The 18887-nt window shown below is 46.2% G+C and overlaps 2 protein-coding genes and 1 pseudogene across 2 annotated transcripts; 1 reads left to right on the top strand and 2 right to left on the bottom strand.

The window, feature by feature from the left end:
• Window positions 1-516: 516 nt before the first annotated feature.
• LOC100273003 (uncharacterized) lies at window positions 517-3235 on the bottom strand. Its single transcript, NM_001147453.1, is given in 2 exon segments — window positions 517-1206; window positions 2646-3235. Coding segments are annotated over 2 exon segments (630 nt in total). The 5' UTR covers window positions 3205-3235; the 3' UTR covers window positions 517-1135.
• Window positions 3236-10059: 6824 nt separating this feature from the next.
• LOC103649254 (uncharacterized) lies at window positions 10060-10654 on the top strand (annotated as a pseudogene).
• A 3837-nt stretch (window positions 10655-14491) lies between these two features.
• LOC103647740 (calcium-transporting ATPase 4, endoplasmic reticulum-type) lies at window positions 14492-15136 on the bottom strand. Its single transcript, XM_008672256.2, has one exon. It carries the CDS (start codon window positions 15128-15130, stop codon window positions 14519-14521), a length of 612 nt encoding a protein of 203 aa, XP_008670478.1. The 5' UTR covers window positions 15131-15136; the 3' UTR covers window positions 14492-14518.
• Window positions 15137-18887: the final 3751 nt, after the last annotated feature.

The following is an 18887-nucleotide window of genomic DNA, read 5'->3' as shown; positions in this document are numbered from 1 at the left end:
CTTACCCTGTCAAAGAAGTGACGCGAGCCGTCCTGTCTTCCTCGTTAATTTTTTTCCCTCCACGTACGTCCGCATGAACATTTAACGCCGGGCACAATCAATCAGGCAACGTGCTACCGAAATGGAGACCAGTAAATAAAGCTGGGACGGAGAACATGGGTGACTGACGGGGACAAGGAAAACAAAACAAAATTCAGATCCCTTTCCATCCACACCCCCCATGTCTGCATCATCATGCCATACGCGACGTAGCTGGCTTCCCTTCCCGTTGGCCGGATAGATGGATGGCCTTTCAGTTTTTTCACGAGTGAAAGGAATACCGCCACCATTTCTTCTTTTTATTCCGGACTACAGCGAGAGCCGATTGATATAGGTCGGGAGAGAATGGGTGCAGATAGATCATACCCTTCATCAAGACTTGCACACCACAAGACATGGGAGGAACTACAACTTTTTACATTATTCTTTATAAATGCTCTCTATGTATAGCGGTCGCCCTGTAGCCCAACCTAATCTAGCAGGAAGAATAATCGCAGTAGCATATATAAGTATATTGTATGGTTTTATTATATACATATACACTCATCAATCCACAAGGAGAAGTGAACCAACCACCAGCCAACACAAAGCTCCACATGAATGAAGGATGTGCTGTGCCCAGCTCACTCCTCAGCTGAGCTGGAGCATGCACCAACAACAACCTACTCTCATCTCACCAGAAGAATTTCCTCCCTGAGGAGGAGAACAAGAATCTATCATAGGCGGCCAGCCAGACCACAGCCCCGACGATTGGCTTCTCAGCTTAACCCTTTTCCTTTTTTTCCTTTTCTTTTTTTTCTGCGTGCTTGCTTATACTAACAATTGACTGACAAACTTAATATCACACAGGTGCATGAACAGGAGAGGAGCTCAGGCCAAAAAAAAGGGGGAGAAGAAATAAAAAAAAAAAGAACCGCAAAAAGGTACCCATATCTTAGTAGATACGTAGCACATTCCAACCTCTGCAGGAAGTTGCAGTTGTTGTTTTTTTTTGTTGCGGCAGCACTCTCTCTCTCTCTCTCACTCACCACAGGATTTTACAAAGCGGGAAACCGGAATTCGGCGTCGTCTCGGGGTGTTGCATTGTCTCCCTCCCTCACCTCTGCTCCTGATGCTCGTCGCTGTCTGCTGCTACCTCTCGCCTCAACCTCAGACCAGTAATAACACCTGCCAGTAAACACCTTCGTTAGACCCCCGCTATCAAAGGCACCAGCTGTATTTTGATGAACTCAAACAAAAAAAAAACATTGCACGGGGAAATTGTGGAAGGAATCCATAAAAGGAGAGTCCTATGCTGCTTAGGGTTCACATCAATCATGTGAAGTTCGACCATTGGGGGAAACAAAGTGGGTGGTGAGCTCATGTCATGTGTATGCTCTTGCAAGGGTTCGTGTTTGCTGCACCAGCTTTCCATTCATTCTTTTTATTTTATTTTACCAACGGAGGTCAGGTGGCAGCCACTGAGAAAGGACGCTGTAGAAGGGGACAGGTGATGAGACGAGGCACACACAGCCCTGGCCCTGCCCGTGACAAACTAAGGCCTTGTTCGTTTGTGTCGGATTACACCCGGAATGATTCCCGCTAATGAAAGTCTATATAAATTAGAGAAGCAATCCGGTTAGGAATCGTTCCGACCCACCAATCCAACGCAAACGAACAAGGCCTAAGGGTTTTAAGAAGGACAAATTTGGACTGGTAACCAATACTGATAGATCGACAAAAGCCTGCATCAGGCAAAAATCTTTGCTGCAAAAGCATAGAAGGCCACGAGTGAAGCATCTAAGAGTAATGCTTAATACACTCCGTCTTGACACCCTCATCACGATTCTCGCTGTAATCTGACCAAGTGCCCATAGGTCCAATGACAGTGGATTCAGTCAATCACAATAGACTTGCAACCCAGAAAGGAATTTTCCCCCTTTTTTACCGAATCCAAGTAATCATGCTACGAACTATTTCCTGTGCAAGAGTTTAAAAAAAATGAACCTGAGGTGCTCAGAATTCCGCTGCCAGAGCCATGGTTTGATTCCGCAGACAAATGAACGAGTTTCCTGCGGAGTTAATGCCCAAAAGTTCAGCTGTAACTGAAGTCTTTAATGGATCCCCTACTCCTCCACAAGCTTCCAACTCCAGACGCCATCAAATTTCAATCTTTCCAGCTCCCCCTCCCACACCGAACGAACCGAAGTTGTCAACTTGTAACTGGGCGCGTGCACTGATCTCCAAGGAAGGCGAACCGAGATCACATTTTTTTTTAAAAAAAAAGAAAATTCTGATAAATCAACTCTCGGAATCCAACGCCTGCAGCTGCATCTCCTCATCAGCTGGGCTAAGATTTACAGCCGATTCGAAATCCAATCGGCGAACTGGACATCGAAATCAGAGCCTATAAGTTCAATGAATTCGGCTAAAACCACAACGAGTGGACGGAATCTTGGGGTAGCTAAAGAATTCCATGGAGTAGACGTCTGGAAAAGCGCGACGAAGAAACAGACCATCTATCTACCTACCGGCCAAGCGAGAGAAAAAAAAGAGGTTCCTAACAAATCGAGAAGGGAACCACGTCCCCCGAACAAATCTGAAACAGTGGCGTGTCGGAATCTCACCTTGCCTACCCTTCCACCTGGCGGCGGCGACGGCGGCGGCGGCGCTCATCCCGCTGGCGGCCGACGGCTTGCAGTCCGGCGGGTCCTCGAAGAGCGACCTCGAGAGGCTCTTGTGGGCGAAGCCGATGTCGAACAGGATGACCCCGGGCTCCTGGTCCTGGACGAGTATGCCCTTGACGGGGAGCCAGACGAAGAGCTCCTCCTGGGAGAGGCCCTCCACGCCGCGGAGCGCACCCTTGCTCAGGTTGCCGCGGACCACGTTGTCGAAGTAGGCCAGGTCGCCGTTGTCGTACTTGGCGTAGCACGGCGCCGACAGCCGCGCCTGCAGCAGACCGCTTGATTCGTCCAGGGTGTACGACTCCACGCCGCGCGGGAGCAGTCCTCCGGGAAGGCCGTGATCTTTAAGGAGTTGATGTATCGTGTTGCCTGCGCCGGCGAAGGAGACACCGTCCTTCGGCGCGGCGCGGGAGGACAGGGCGGGCCGCGGCGCAAAGAGCGGGAGGATGCACACGAGCGCGAGCACGGCAAACGGACAGCGTAGACGCGGGAGCTTTGCCATGGGAGGGGGTCCGCGGCGGCGGGGAGGGCAGGTGTGGGGGGTGGGAGGAGGGGGCGGACGGGAGGAGAACGAGGGGCGATGAGGTTTTAAGAGAGAGAAAGTAATGGGATTTGAAACTGTGTAAATGGTATTGACATATGGTTCATTTTTTTATTATCATAAGTTGTTTTTGTACTGACGATTTATCTCGCCTAGTAAGAAAATGAATGAGAAAATTAGTTCTTATATATATTTTTATTTTCTAAATAATTATAATTATGCTGGCTCACACGTTTTTTCTCATTTCTTAAATAGTTATTGTCGAGTAGTTAGGCATAGGGTGCCCCAAGAAGGTCCAAAAGACCTCCCAAAGACTCCACTAACCGACCAGTCCACCTGCCGAGCCCGAGGCGGTCCAAAAGTCTTCTCAAAGACGACCGACCAGCCCACCTGCCGAGCCCAAGACGGCCCAAAAGGCTTTCCGAATACGACCGATCAACTCACTCCCGAGCAAATCGGCAAGGCGGAGTTGCCAAGTAGCGAGCAAGTTGGCGACCAACCCTCTCGCAAAGCAGACCCACAGGGGAAAGGGGGCTGACCCAGTACCACTGATCAACATCAGCACGACGAGACAGACTCCCAATACGTCACCAAACCACGTCCGTAACAGGGGAACAGTGCCGAAGGACCTCTGTCAAACACGACCCCCCAATACGTTCTCAAATGTGCCCCCACTGACCGGTGGGACCAGTCAACTCCGATCGCAGGGACCTTAACATCGGAACATTTACGGTGACCAGAATTACTAAAAGAACGGGACAGTACGCCATACTGGGTGTATGCCAACACGTAACGAAAGATGACACGAGGGTCATGACGGAAGATGAAGTTGTACTGGACACAACCCTGAACCTCGCCATGAGGCCACTCAGCGGGACTCGCCGGGAATTTCTGAAAAGCACATCAAATTGAATTCCACATATGATGGGGGTTTCTTTTCCCATCCATTCTCTCCTTGATTTCTATCAGAAATGTCAAATGTGTTAATTGTCTCTAGAGTGCTCATCTTAGTTGTACATCACATATCCATTGTGATCATGTTATACATGGAGGCATTGTTGCTTGCACATGGTAGGAACGTAGGATGCCGTTGGGATCCTAGGATCATATATATGGCCTTTGGCATCATATACATGGCCCATGGTGAGATTTACTTGATCTGTATTACCAGCAATAGATTTCAAGATTAGCCAAGCAGCATAATGATGAGCTGGTTGTTCTAGAACGATGCAATTTTGTACACAACCAGATCAATAAGTTTGGTATATATCATTATTAGACTAGAAATATTATTCGTGCATATCCACCCAATATAGTCTGATGGTGACCGGAAAGCCGCGGCAGTAATACATCCTATTTTGCGCAAAAAAAAGATTATTAGCTGGGAAATCTCCCGTGATCAGGGCAACTACTAATGGTATTTGCAGGATGATTAGCTTACACGAGTAGCAATAGATCGATTACACACACCATCATCATATATATTTGATTTGAAAAGACACGGCCTGGTACATTTCCTTTTCTACTACTATGCTGCTACTGTCGTATCATGCGTGTACAGTACATGTCATTTTCACATGTGTGGATCTGCGCACAAAGTTACAAACCGTACTAGCCCTGGGCCTCCGAGTGAGTGCTAAAGAAGCAAGCTGCGACCCACACCGATGGATCCAAAACGAGAGCTCCCATCAAGTTGAGCCACTTGCTGCGTTTCATTGTCTGCACATTTCATGCCTTGCAAGTTAATTAAGTATTGACCCCCACCCCCCGGCCCTCTCAAAGGAAGTAAAACGTTTTCATATTGTAGGCCATTATAGTTCCAGATCCATCCTAAGAAAAGCGAGTAGTCGGATAAAATTGTTTTTATTTATGCATATATAGTAGGTAAAGCTGTGTTATTTACACCTACACCTCGTGTGTGTGTCTATATATATATATATATATATATATAGATGGTATATTAGGAGCCCTGGGCTTCCAATAACTAAAGGAAGCCCGGGCCAGACAGTGCAATCCGGTCGAGCCGGACCACATCCGGACGTCTATAAAATAGGACCCGGAGTGCTAGGGTTCAGTTTTTCATACCCCATCTCGATTCATTAGCGACGGCGGTTGCCCGATAGCGCGCGCGGCGGCGGACCCCGGCCAGTGCCTGCGGTGGCCGTGGCTCCCCGACCTCGACATGCGGTGGCAGCGGTTCCCAGGCCGGCGGTGGCGGCCCCCGATCCAGAGGGCGAGCGGCGACGGCGGATCCCAGGCCGGTGGCCGCAACTCCGTTACCTCCACGCGCGGTGGCGGAGGTTCCTCGATCCACAGCGAGGCCCTTGTGCGGGCAAGCGGCGGCGTCCCCGAAGCCCCGAGGAGGCGGCACTTCCAAGGCCGACGAGCAAGCGACGCCCGTCGACGTGCGAGTAGCGACGGCGACGCATGAGGCGCGATGTTCGAGCGAGCGACGTCACGGAAGGGGCGAGATGCGCGCAGCGATGATCGCGCGTGACATCCTCCGATTCGGCGCATTTTCCTTTTCGTTTATTGTGTTTTATGCCTACCACATGTATTATTTATGCTAAAAACTGTTTAATTTTATGCTTTAACACAGAGTTCGTATATCAGTTTACTGCATGCACATTGGAAAGGCAATTCCTTGATTTATGTTGTTCTTAATTTGCGCGCATGCAATGGAAACTCCCACGATTTTGCCATAATTTTTGGATCTGTATAAAAATAGAAACCGCATGCATGCGGCTGCCATGTTTTTCGGATCTGTCATAAAAATAGGATCGTAATAACAACCTACTAAAGCTATCAACCTCTAATTGACTCGGTATTTACGCTTATAATTGAGGGATTTTATGCTCAAAACTTAAGGTTTTTACGCTCCACCCGGAGATGCGTCCACCAGTGAACAACATGCCAGATTTTTTACGCAGTGTAAGGAATTGCATAAATACCTACACCGTGTAGTATAATTTGTTTCAGTATACATCATAAACTAGTTCTAATGCGTTTAGTTGCATGGCTGTTGGAGGGATCCTATATTTATGAAGCAAATAAAACATTAAATGTGATTTTTTTGTTTGTATGCATGCAATTCATTTCCTTTCATTGCATATCCTTTCTATCATAAATTCGTGTGCATGCAGCCTGTAGCAGATTTTTACGCAGTATACCGAATTGCATAATTATCTACACAGTGTAGCATATTTAGTATCAGTATATAGCATAAAATGTCATTACGAGTTTTAGTTGCATGTCTGTTGCAGCGATCCTAAATTTATGGAGTAAATAAAGCATTTAAAATAGAAACTGCCACACATATCTTTCCTAAATTTACGCGCATGCAAGGGAACGTGTTTGACTCATGCATGCATTTTGCCATAATTTTAAGATCTGTATAACCGCATGCATGCGACTGCCATGTTTTTCGGATCTGCCATAAAAATAGGATCGTAATAACAACCTACTAGAACTATCAACCTCTCACATTGGCTCGGTATATACGCTTATAATTGAGGGATTTTATGCTCAAAACTTAAGATTATTACGCTCCAACCCGGAGGTGCGTCCACCAGTGAACAACATGCCAGATTTTTTACGCAGTGTAACGAATTGTATAAATACCTACACCATATAGTATAATTTGTATCAGTATATGTCATAAACTAGATTCAATGTGTTTTAGCTGCATGGCTGTTGGAGGGATCTTATATTTATGAAGGAAATAAAACATTAAATACGATTTTTTGTTTCTATGCGTGTAATTCATTTCCTTTCATTGCACATTATTTTTATCATAAATTCGTGTGCATGCAGCTGGTAACAGATTTTTACGCAGTATATCGAATTGCATAATTATTAACACAGTGTAGCATATTTAGTCTCAGTATATATCATAAAATGGTCCTTACGCGTCTAGCTGCATGGCTGTTGCAGTGATCCTAAATTTATGGAGGAAATAAAGGATTTTAAAAACAGAAACTGTCGCACATATCTTTCCTAAATTTATGCGCATGCATTGGATCGTGTTTGACTCATGCATGCATTCCTTTTTTTGCGCTAACAGACGTGGGGCAGGTGGCGCACCCGACAGCCTGTTTGGGCGCGCTGGTTGAACCAGTTTGCAGGGGTGGTCGGCCTGGGCTTCCTTTAACTATTGGAAGCCCAGGGCTCCCGTTATACCTGCCCTATATATATATATATATATATATATATATATATATATATATATATATATATATATACCAAAACAACTCCACTTTTATATCGAGTTTCACTATCTATATCTATACTACTTCTTAGGACTACAGTGTAGACGTACACGGTGCATGGTTCTGCCCTCCCCCACCTCTGCTCCGCGATCCCCGTCATCCGCCCCATCACGCCCTTCTCCCCAAGCGCTCAGATCACGTCTTCTTCAGGCAAAACTGCCCCTGACCCTCCACCATCAACGGCCACCTTCCATCGACCCCACCGACATCCTCTCCTCTACTCCGCGATCCCCGTCATCCGCCCCATCGTGATCGATCCCGATCTGCAAGAGGGAGAGGGTGGCGATCTTCTGGCGCGAGGTGCCGACCTCCACCATCTCGACCAGGACGGGGATGCCGCCTTCCTCGACGGTGGCGGCGCGGCCCTCGCCGGAGCTCACCAGGGAGTGGAGGACGTACGCGGCTTTGTCCACCATGCCGGACTCCGGGTCGGCCATGAGGTCCAGTAGGGGCCACACGGCGTCGGTCTCCACAGCACGCTGCCGGTCTCCTCGAGCGTCCGGCACGCCGCCGCCAGCTCCTCGGCGCGCTCTGTCACGTCCCTCACGCGCTCCTCGTCCACGATCCCCTGCCGCCGCCACTCGTCGTCGTCCTCCTCCTCTTCCTCCTCGGCGATCTCCTCGAGCACGCTGTTGAGCTCGCGCGCGGCGAGCTCCACGGCCTGCATCTCCACGAGGAGCCCCGACGTGGTCGCGGAGCCAGAGCAATATCCCTTCTTTTCCTTGCGCCTCCACTCCTCCATGATCCGCTCTTGGAGCGCGGACATGGGCGCCGCCCACTGCGCCTGCTTCGGCGACGCGACGGGGGGCCGGTGGCCGCGGACGCCAGGTTCTAGCATGGCACTGCGCCGACCAACGCCCACGTGGCGAAGACGAGGACGGAGCTCATGGTGTACAGCGCCAGTCCGAGCCCGCACCCCGCGCCCAAGCCCGAACTCCCCACCGTGCTTGGGCGAGGTGGTGGCGACGACGTTGACGGAGATGGCGACAAGCAATCCTAGCAGGGGCATGGCTTAGAGATGCAATGCGAGGTGTTTGCCCAACTGCGCTCCTTCGCCGCGGTCTCTCCAGCCTTCATGGACGCGCTTTGGGCCCATTTCAACCGCCTCGGTCAGCGGAGACGACACCAACCTGCCGTGTGCTCTCAGGTCTGTGATCCCTGCTTTTAGATCCCCTTCTTACTCCCTTTGCTCCCGAAGCGCGTCCCCTTCTTCCTCCCTTTGCGCTCCCTTTGTTCAGCGAAGACGGCACCGACCAGCCTTCTGAGTTGTAGTCTCTATCTGTTATAATAACAATAACATCATTTTCGCAAATTGTTAGGAACAGCATGTCAACACTCAATGGCACATTGGCACATGTATATTTGCCAGGTCTGCAACTACAGCTGCATGAAAAGCTAGGCATCTGCAAACCAGCAGTAGGAGTATCTTTTAGTGAGGACCATAACACAACTTGATAGCATAGATAAATCCTAAGGATGCTATAGAATATTTGGACAATAATGGTTCTAAAATTCGAAGTCAATGCTTTTGGAACTTTGAGTTGTAACATGTACGAGTCAATGCAAGACAAATTTAATTAATTTGACAAACTGACAAAGCTAAGCATCTATGGATCAGTGAGCAGGGTTTCTGATTATGTATATGGGCTTGACAAAGAATAGATGGCTAGCTGACAGGGAAGTTCTACATCGTGGAGTTGGGTAATTAGATGGAGCTATCGCCTACCCGAAGACGTCAGCATATCCTCATAAGTGTCAGCTAACTTATTGACGTAGTTATTCTTAATCTCTACTACACCTTAAGACTGGAGCGAGCGTCCACCAACCTGACCGTGCCCCCGCTCCAGCCCCCGCCCGCGCTGTCTTCCTTCCTGCAATCTCGCCCCCGCCCACGCCGTCTTCCCTGCATCCCGCCCTCAACCGCGCCGACTTCCTTCCCTGCATCCCGCGGCGACCCCGCGCTCCCATCCATCTCGCCGCTGATGGCGCCCATCGTGGGAGGCAGGGTGGGCGAGGTCGCGCGTGTGTCTCCGGTCGTGGTCGTTTCGTTTGGGCCGACCGTGGGGCGCTACTGTTTCCATCCTCCTGCTCTGACTTCTCTGCTTCATCTGATCCCCTCTCCCCCACCTGCCAGACTCCCCGCCGTCCACCGCTCGCCGCCCCCGGCCGCCATCCAGCCGCCGGTACAGGGCTCATCCTCCCGGTCGCAGCCGTGTCCAGTTCCTTCACGAAGAGAGGCGCGTAGACTGGGGAGCTGGAGCGAGGACAAGGAGACGAGGGAAAGGATGCAGCAGCTGCAACCGAAGCAGATGCACTGGGTGAGGGCCGACTCCTCCGACTTCGGGGGCGACCGTCCCGCCCCCCGCAGGTATCCATCCAGCTCCTCTTCCTCCTCCTCGCCGCCGCCGCCGCCTCGATCCCGTCCAGGACTGGAGTCTCACCCTACCCCTCTAACAAAGTAACAACCTCACGATTTTGCGATTTCGTGCAGCGGGCACACTGCGGTTATCTATCGTCACATGCACCCACCGCCGCGGCTCCTCCTCCGATGCTTGCCTCTGACTCCCCGATTACTCCATGCGACTTCTTCCATGCAACATTCATCGCCCCCTATGTGGCCTCCCAGTCACCAGCGCCACGACGCCTCTTGCGAAGAGGACGATTTGTACGGGTATGGGGGCATCGTCAATGAGTGGGGCACGATTGGGCTGTTGCTGCTCGAGGCGGCAGCCGAGCGGATCGTCGGGGATGGGGCCCTCGAGACATGGGGTGTCACGGATAAGGCCACTCGTGTGAAGCTCTGCATGTTGGCTGAGGATCTTTTTGTGTGTGTGACAGTCCCCGGCTCCTTCATCTCGCCCTCCGTAGCTCCCTCCCTCGCTCTCTATCTTTCTATTGTTTTTCCGCTTCTGCAGGTGTCCTTGTGGGGGTCCAGCGCGAGGGAGATCACACGCGTCGCGTCGCGCCGCGCGGAACGTGTTCGAGGAGCGCCAGCTCCATAGCCACCTCCATCGTGTTGTCGTGGCTGCCCTCTCCATTCAGGTACCTCACCTCCCACGCCACCATGAAAGGTCTTCCGGGAGCACAGGGATGACAAAGAGCCATAGGATTCCATCATGCCACCGGTAACCAGTCCCACAGTAGAGATTTCTTATCTGACTCAACCTTCATGTTAGTTGTGGCCTTCCTTCTGAAGCGGGTCCGATAGAATGGAGGGCCCCAACCATAGCAGGTGCTCTTATTGCAACCAACTCAGATGTGAGTGTGAGTGGAAGTGGTCCAACCAGCGAAGCCTCTGGTCTCCAGCAAAGCACCAGGTGATTGGAGCCAATGCCGGCACTCCATGACCAGCTAATTCGTCTGCTGGTTTGTTGCCGTCCTAATGGAAAGATTCATCTGAATACCTTTGTGATGATAAAAAATTACCAATTTGTTTTTATGCACCTAAATGTTAATAGTTCATACTTGTGCTGGTTTGATTCAGCCATTCAGGGTGTAGTGGTTGGGACAATCACATATCTTAGTAACTTGTATGGCATATGACTTGCATATATTCTTTTTTAGTTTTTTTCTGAATAAATGAATCTGAACAATTATTCACAGTGATGCCCTATTTGTCTGCCAAGAATCAGTAAAGAGCATCACTGTGAATAACAATTTATTCACCTTTTCTAGATTTCATGAATGTAGAATTTGTGCATTTAATCCATTCTTTATTGTTATAGGTTCCAGATTAACTCCTTGTTGAAAGGGTGGCTGGAAGATGACTTGATCTTGTAACAGGGAAAATTTATCATTTGAAATATTCTCTACTAAAGAATGAAGCGTTTCAAGGCTTACACAAAGGTTTGACGACAGAGAAGAAAAGGTGTGTATTTGTACAGGTTATGGGTAAGAGTAATGTCAAATGCAATTGTTGGGTCTATCATTAAACATGATATAATTGCTTATATAGGTACTCCCACCATTCATTGTTATTTGTTGCTGGTTAGTACAAAATTGAATAAAGTGGCGTCAAATAAATAAAAATGGAGGTAGTATACATTGTTATTGTGAAGTGCTTTTCCTTGCTCTTCTACTAGGCAAGCAAGATCAACATGTTTTATGATGTGCCTACTGGCCATATCTAAACTATTCAGTGCATATATGTTCAAATCCACTAACACACATGCATTTCCATTTGAGAGGTAGAAGCACCACATCTATGGTATTAAGATCCTACATTTGTAGTGTACCAGGTTCCGCTCTGATGGTCAGGTTTTTTTCACTATTCCATGTTCTTGTGATGGTCTACGTTGTGGTTTCATGTGGTCGAGTACTGATATAAGTTTGGTCTTTTACAAGAAATGAAATTAAACTCTAGACCACTACTTTTCGTATTACTTTTGTCTTTTCCCTGCAAATGTTGTTTAATTACAAATAGTAAATAATTTCTGCTAAGAGCGGCAAAGACTGCTCGATTTTGCTGAATTTCTGGAAATAAGGCGACAATATAACAAATAGTACTGTTCTGTTTGCTCTGTTCTGGATTCATACGCGCCTGGAAGAGCTTGGAATCAGTTCGAACAATTTTTCAGAGGACAATGTGAGTTAGTAATTTAGTATGAAACATCAGCGTTTTGCAATATGGGCAAACATAACTTCCTGGTGGCGATCTATTTGACCTTGAAATATTGTTTGCAGGAGATTTGGCATTCTAGAGTAATTCAGTACTGGAAGCACTTGAAGTTCGAGATACAAAAGGATTCCTTTCGATACGTTATGGATATGAGTGCTAGCCTTGGTGGATTTGCAGCATCTCTGAAGAAAAAGAATGTCTGGGTTATGAATGTAGTTCCTTTCACGGAATCGGGAAAGCTGAAAATTATATATGATCGTGGTTTAATGGGGACTACCCATGACTGGTAAGGTTTTTTTTGACATACTTCCCATCTATTTTTTTACTGTTTCAAGGTGGAATTTACATCCCTAGAAATTAGAACTATTACATTTGTTTTGTCTTGTGCTATACAGATAAGAGTTTCATTGTGACTATAGTCTGCAATTAATTATCCATAAATAAATTCACAAATTGTTTTCTCATGGTTGTCCATATAAAATTCTTAACTCGTGTGGAAGGGGGTGATATTATCTTGTTTGATTTCTAAGATGCAACCGCGTGTAAACATGGTTTTCAGAAATTGATGTATTTTGGCTGTCATATTTTGGAATATGGATGTAGTGTTTGAGCCTTGAGGCCAATACTTCTGCCCATTATAAGATTACCTGCGTTGTTATTGTTATTATAATTAAACAAAACCGAGAAACATGGGCCCTCGCAAAAAAAATGAGTCCTGTCAACATATCTGATATAGGTGCCCCCATTCTGTTGCTTCTTTCCAGTTTTTAAGACCATTCTTTTCATTTCTAACCTCTTCACTACTGAAGAAATTTCTTGTGCATTGTCCTGTGTGTCTGTGTCTGCCTTACTTCCCGTTACACAGGGCTGGCTGATGCTAATTTTCCTTATTTATGACCTGTTTAACTGAAGGTGTGAATCATTCTCGACATACCCGGGCACCTACGACCTCCTTCACGCCTGGCTCCTGTTTTCTGAGATAGAGAAGCAGGGATGTAGCCTGGAGGATCTTCTGATCGAGATGGACCGCATCCTAAGGACTTATGGTTACGCCATCATCAGAGACAAAGTTGATGTCGTTACCTACATCAAGAAACTTTTACCAGCGCTAAGGTGGGACGACTGGACGTTTGAGATGAGGCCTAAGAAAGATGCGCTCACGACAGGTGACGAAAGAGTCTTGATCGTGAGGAAAAAGCTCTGGAATCACTCGGTGCAAGATCTGTCGTAGCAGCCGTTTCTCTTGTTTTGATCCTAACTGTAGCTAATAACTCTGCACCGGCGTTGTCCTAATCCTCAAATGTAATGTAGTATTCGACCCCTTCTGTTTTCTCATGTGGTGAAATGTCAACAGTAGATTTAATATCAGCTTCAGACACAGGCTTCAGCCCTTTTGATATACATATTACATAGTCAGTATAGTTCTCTTTCTTTACTTTTTTATAAATCCGATTCTCCACTTTGTTCTGTGAATAATATTTTTTCGCAAAACTCTTGCGTTATTCACTATTTGGTCGGTAGGATGTGAAGTTTTTCGAGAATCTAGCTGACTGTTGGGTTCAGCTTTTCTCCGAGTAGCTTTTCTAAGAATCTAAATGTAGGAAGAATCTGACTATAAAGAGAATTGACTATAGAAAATCTGAGTATCATAAAAATTACGCGGAAGAAGATAAAAAGGTTCATAGAGTTTATGACGTAGAAAATGATGGTTTCCTACTATCGATTCACTCAATTTTGTATTCATATTGACTAAATTAATTCTCATAAGAATGGACTAAGTTAATAAGGCTAAAGGCAGCGAATTACTTCCCTGGCCACATAGGCTCACAACACCACCACCGCGTCTGGAAGAGCTTGGAATCAGTTCGAACAATTTTTCAGAGGACAATGTGAGTTAGTAATTTAGTATGAAACATCAGCATTCTGCAATATGGGCAAACATAACTTCCTGGTGGCGATCTATTTGACCTTGAAATATTGTTTCCAGGAGATTTGGCATTCTAGAGTAATTCAGTACTGGAAGCACTTGAAGTTCGAGATACAAAAGGATTCCTTTCTGCTAAGAGCGGCAAAGACGGCTCGATTTTGCTGAATTTCTGGAAATAAGGCGACAATATAACAAATAGTATTGTTCTGTTTGCTCTGTTCTGGATTCATACTTAAAGTCTAGACATTGAACTGTGAAAGACGAGAACTGTTATTTGGCTGATATACTTCAAACCATTTCTAGAATTTGGTTTGGACTGAATTATTGAGATTATGTGCTCAGATGTGTTCACGAGTGTTGTGAGGGCCTGAGGGGTACTTCCGATGGAAATAACTCACTGTGAGGATTGCCACATATAAATTTTATTGCCTTGGAAATTGTTTTCAAGAATTATTCTTTGGTTTATTCATATTGGTCAGGGTACATATAGTAATGTTTACAGAGCCCGTGATCTTGAAGATTGTTGCTTTGAAGAAAGTGCACTTTGATAATTTGGAACTTGAACATCTCAATGGCCACCAAGACTGACAGAGAGAGGGTTGTTGCTTTAATCTTGCCACCCTGGAAGTAATCGCATGGATTTGCATCGAAGCTGAATGTCCTCGCTCCTGCGGTGAATGGCGACACCTTGAAGCCCTCCCATGAGGAGCACTGGTCCCGGTTTGAGAGCTGGGAGTACGACACAAGTGTATGACCATCACTAGCCAGGTCAATTCCCATGAAGCTGTCATGCGTGTACCAGATGATGAAGATTCCCACTGTTGCAACCCCAACATAAAGGCCAATAACCATATAGCGAAACAAGATCCAAGGAGTGATCAACGAGTCATCACTTCTTCGAGGAGGTTTCTTCATGATATCTTTATCTGGCGGGTTGAACCCCAAAGCAGTCGCTGGAGGGCCATCTGTAACTAGATTGACCCATAGGAGTTGCACTGGGATGAGACCTTCTGGAATACCCAAAGCCGATGTCAGGAATATGGACGCGACCTCTCCGATGTTTGAGGAGATCATATATCTAATTTTTTCTTGAATAGGCTGTAGTTGGTCCCTTGCTGGTCAGTAGTCCCTGTATTTGGTTTTTCTCCTTCTATTAATATAATCAGCAATCCTCTTGCCGTCCTTTCGAAAAAATAATTTGGAACTTGAGAGCGTAAAATTAAAGATGTCGTTCCGTATCACACGGATTTTATATATCATAGTGATATTAGTGGTACAGTAATATTTTATCACACGGATTTTGTATATCATAGTGATATTTGTCGTTCCGTATCTATGGTTTATACTAATTTTTAACTCTCGTGGCAATGATTTTGCGATTTTGTTGGGTTCATGTTGAATGTATTTTTTTTGAAATGATTTTGTTTTTGGTGACTGTAAAAATTATGTGAGCATGTTAGTTGATTCTCTGCCTGGCGTGAGTTTGGGGAATGGCTGCCTATGTTTGCATAATGTTTGCTTGGATAACAACTTGTTTGGATCCATTAGCCCTAGATGCTCCTCTATGCCACTGGAAGTGAGTAATTATGTCGCCGTCACAATACACGAGTATTATATCACGATGCACGGGCATTTTTCTTGTCTCGTGGCAACGCGCGATCACGTACCTAGAGCTCTGCCAGGGCTCTAAGTCCGTTAGAGGCTCGCAATTTATGTTCCGTGGCATTGCACGGGCACCCACCTAGTTTTGTTTTATTTTTGCAATGTATTGTTATTTTAAAGGGTTGCTGAACTTCTAATGGACCAAGAAAGGCAAATATGTAGTGGCATAATTGCAGATTATGAATAGTGGGCTGGTTATATCCTGATGAATAGTGGGCTGGTAATATACTTCTATTTGGCTCAAGTGCTGCTTTTATTGACCTTTATTTTATTGCAAGAGAAAACATACAATTCATTGTATCAAAAGGAAACATACTACTGCCCCTTGCAGGATCAAGAGGAAACATACAGTCCATTGTTCTTCTCATATCATTGTACAAGATGGACTGGTCCCCCTTTTTTCATGATGCTATATGGAGTCTTCTAATTTAGCTAGATTTCTGAACCAAGCTTGCAAATAAAAAAGAACCGACACAGTGGCACTACATAATTTTCAGAGCCATTGGGAGAACTGACACAGTGCTATCAGATTTGGTTTTATCCCTTCCACATGACGCTCTGCACTGCTGTCAATTTTCTACTATTAGCACCATGGTTGTTGCTTCCCTCCTGCTACGATTGGGCTTATCCATAGGCCATAGCTGATCTGCAACACTTAAAAACTCTGGTGTGTCGACCCTACCTTTGGCTCTCTATCTCGAGGTAGCTGGTCATCAGAGTGCTTCCCAGCACAACACAGCCATGAGTAAACATACAATTTATCTACTTGTTTTATTGCAAGAGGAAACATACAATTCATGCCTTGGGGTATTGACGCTGTAGATAAACGCTACGGTGTGCAGATTGGACCAAGGGTATTGATCATTTGTGTTTGAGTTAGATATACTAGGTAATAATCCTATAGTCGTATTCGTTTCTGAACCAACTAAGTTGTCGTTGCAGGAAAACTCAGACTGCCTTTACATCATACCTTGGGGACTGTACAAAGCTGTCACCTACGTCAAGGAGAAGTACGGCAACCCCACAAGTCCACAATGTTTCATGTCTGAGAACAGTAAGGCTCAAACTACAACTGAAATGAACATCCGACCATCATACTCGCACCCCTGCAGCTAGCTATAGACAACATAATGAATGACCAAAACCGTGAGTGGATGTGGAATGGACGACAGGTATGGTCGTATGGATGACCCAGGCAACGTCACCCGATGGTTCTGGACAGAGTAGGAGTGAGGAGTAGAGGCACCATATGCTGTAAGCGCCCAACAGACAATCTGAAAGTTGTAGCTAGGTATTAAAAAAATCTTAAATGATATTTTCATTTAATCAATGCCTTTTTGCATTTATGCACATTTCATCTGTCCAGAATTTGATATTGGAGTTAATGACTAGATTGCAGCATTTCATTTGTCGAGAGTTTACACGATTTGAAGGCATAAATCATACACTCACATGGAAGAATTTAGTGGTGGTACTTTCAAAATTCAAATGATTTTTTTTCAAATGTGTCACCGAGTTTTTATTGTTTATGGATATGTTATTTCTCATGAAGGATATTGGGATCATGGGGTGTGCCATGCGCCTTTTATTGGTTTGGTATTTGTTAAATTTCATATTTTTTATTTCTCATCAAAATATATATTGAATTGTTCACCAAAATTGGCACATTAAATTGTTTTAACTATTAGTGCTTTGCGTTGTGGTACACTGTTGCACTGCACAATCTTCTGCAGATGTGTATCTTGCTAAAACATTCATGTTGATATTTGGGATGGGTCTCTACTGTCTCTTCGTCAGCAACGCTTCCGCGGATGTTCGTTCTAAGGGTCTGTTTGGTTCGTGGCTAACTGTGCCACACTTTGCCTAAGGTTAGTCGTTCGAATTAAAGAACTAACCTTAGGCAGAAAAGTTAGGCAAAGTGTGGCAAGTTAGTCAGTGAACCAAACAGTTCCTAAATCCGACCGTGCCCTGAGCGGATCGTCGCTGTTCGGGGGTGTTCACTTTGAAGGTAACCGTCAGAATTTGAAAACTCCATCATTTTTATATACCTTTTGAAGTACAGTATATATGAAGCAAGCCATATTATTCTGTTTGCTTACGACCATTATTACTCACTAAAGAATTAAAGATCCACTGCCTATCTCATCCAAAAGAAATTAAGATACCTTTTGAAAGGGAAATAGGGTCAAATCTTTTTCATATGAATTTTGGTGGTTGAATTGCCCAACATAAATTATTGGACTAACTAGTTTGCTCTAGATTATGAGTTCTACAGGTGCCAAAGGTTCACAACAAACCAATACAAGTCAAAAGAAAGGGTTCAAACAAAGGGAGCAAAAGACAACCGAAGTGTGCCCTGGTCTGGCGCACCGGACTGTCCGGTGTGCCACCGGACAGTGTCCGGTGTGCCACCGGACAGTGTCCGGTGTGCCAGGGAACCCAACTCCGAACTTGCCACATTCGGGAATTCTGGGAGCCGCTCCGCTATAATTCATCGGACTGTTCGGTGTAGCACCGGACTGTCCGGTGTGCCAGCGGAGCAACGACTACTTTGCGCCAACGGTCGTCTGCGAAGGCATTAAATGCGCTACAGTGCGCGCCTGCGCGCGCAGAAGTCAGAGCAGGCGCCAGAAGGCGCACCGGACAGTCTACAGGACCTGTCCGGTGCACCACCAGACTGTCCGGTGGCCCCACAAGTCAGAGCTCCAACGGTCGAACCCTAACGGCCAGGTGATGTGGCTGGCGCACCGGACTGTCCGGTGCGCCATACGACAGCAGCCTCCACCAACGGCTACTTTGGTGGTTGAGGCTATAAATACCCCCAACCACCCACCATTCATTGCATCCAAGTTTTCAGCATTCTCACCTCTTACAAGAGCTATAGCATTCAATACAAGGCACAACCAAAGAGATCAAATCCTCTCCCAAGTCCGGAATCACTCCAAACAAATAAGTGACTAGAGAGAGACATTTGTGTTCATTTGAGCTCTTGCGCTTGGATTGCTTTTCTTCTTTATTCTTTCTTGTGCTCAACTCGCTTGTAATCAAAACAAGAGACACCAATCGTGTGGTGATCCTTGTAGTGGACTTAGTGTCCCATTTGATTGAGAAGAGAAGCTCACTCGGTCTAGGTGACCGTTTGAGAAAGGGAAAGGGTTGAAAGAGACCC

This window comes from Zea mays, chromosome 2 (assembly GCF_902167145.1).
Source record: "Zea mays cultivar B73 chromosome 2, Zm-B73-REFERENCE-NAM-5.0, whole genome shotgun sequence".
Lineage (NCBI taxonomy): Eukaryota > Viridiplantae > Streptophyta > Magnoliopsida > Poales > Poaceae > Zea > Zea mays.
This window is presented reverse-complemented; position numbering and strand designations above follow the sequence as displayed.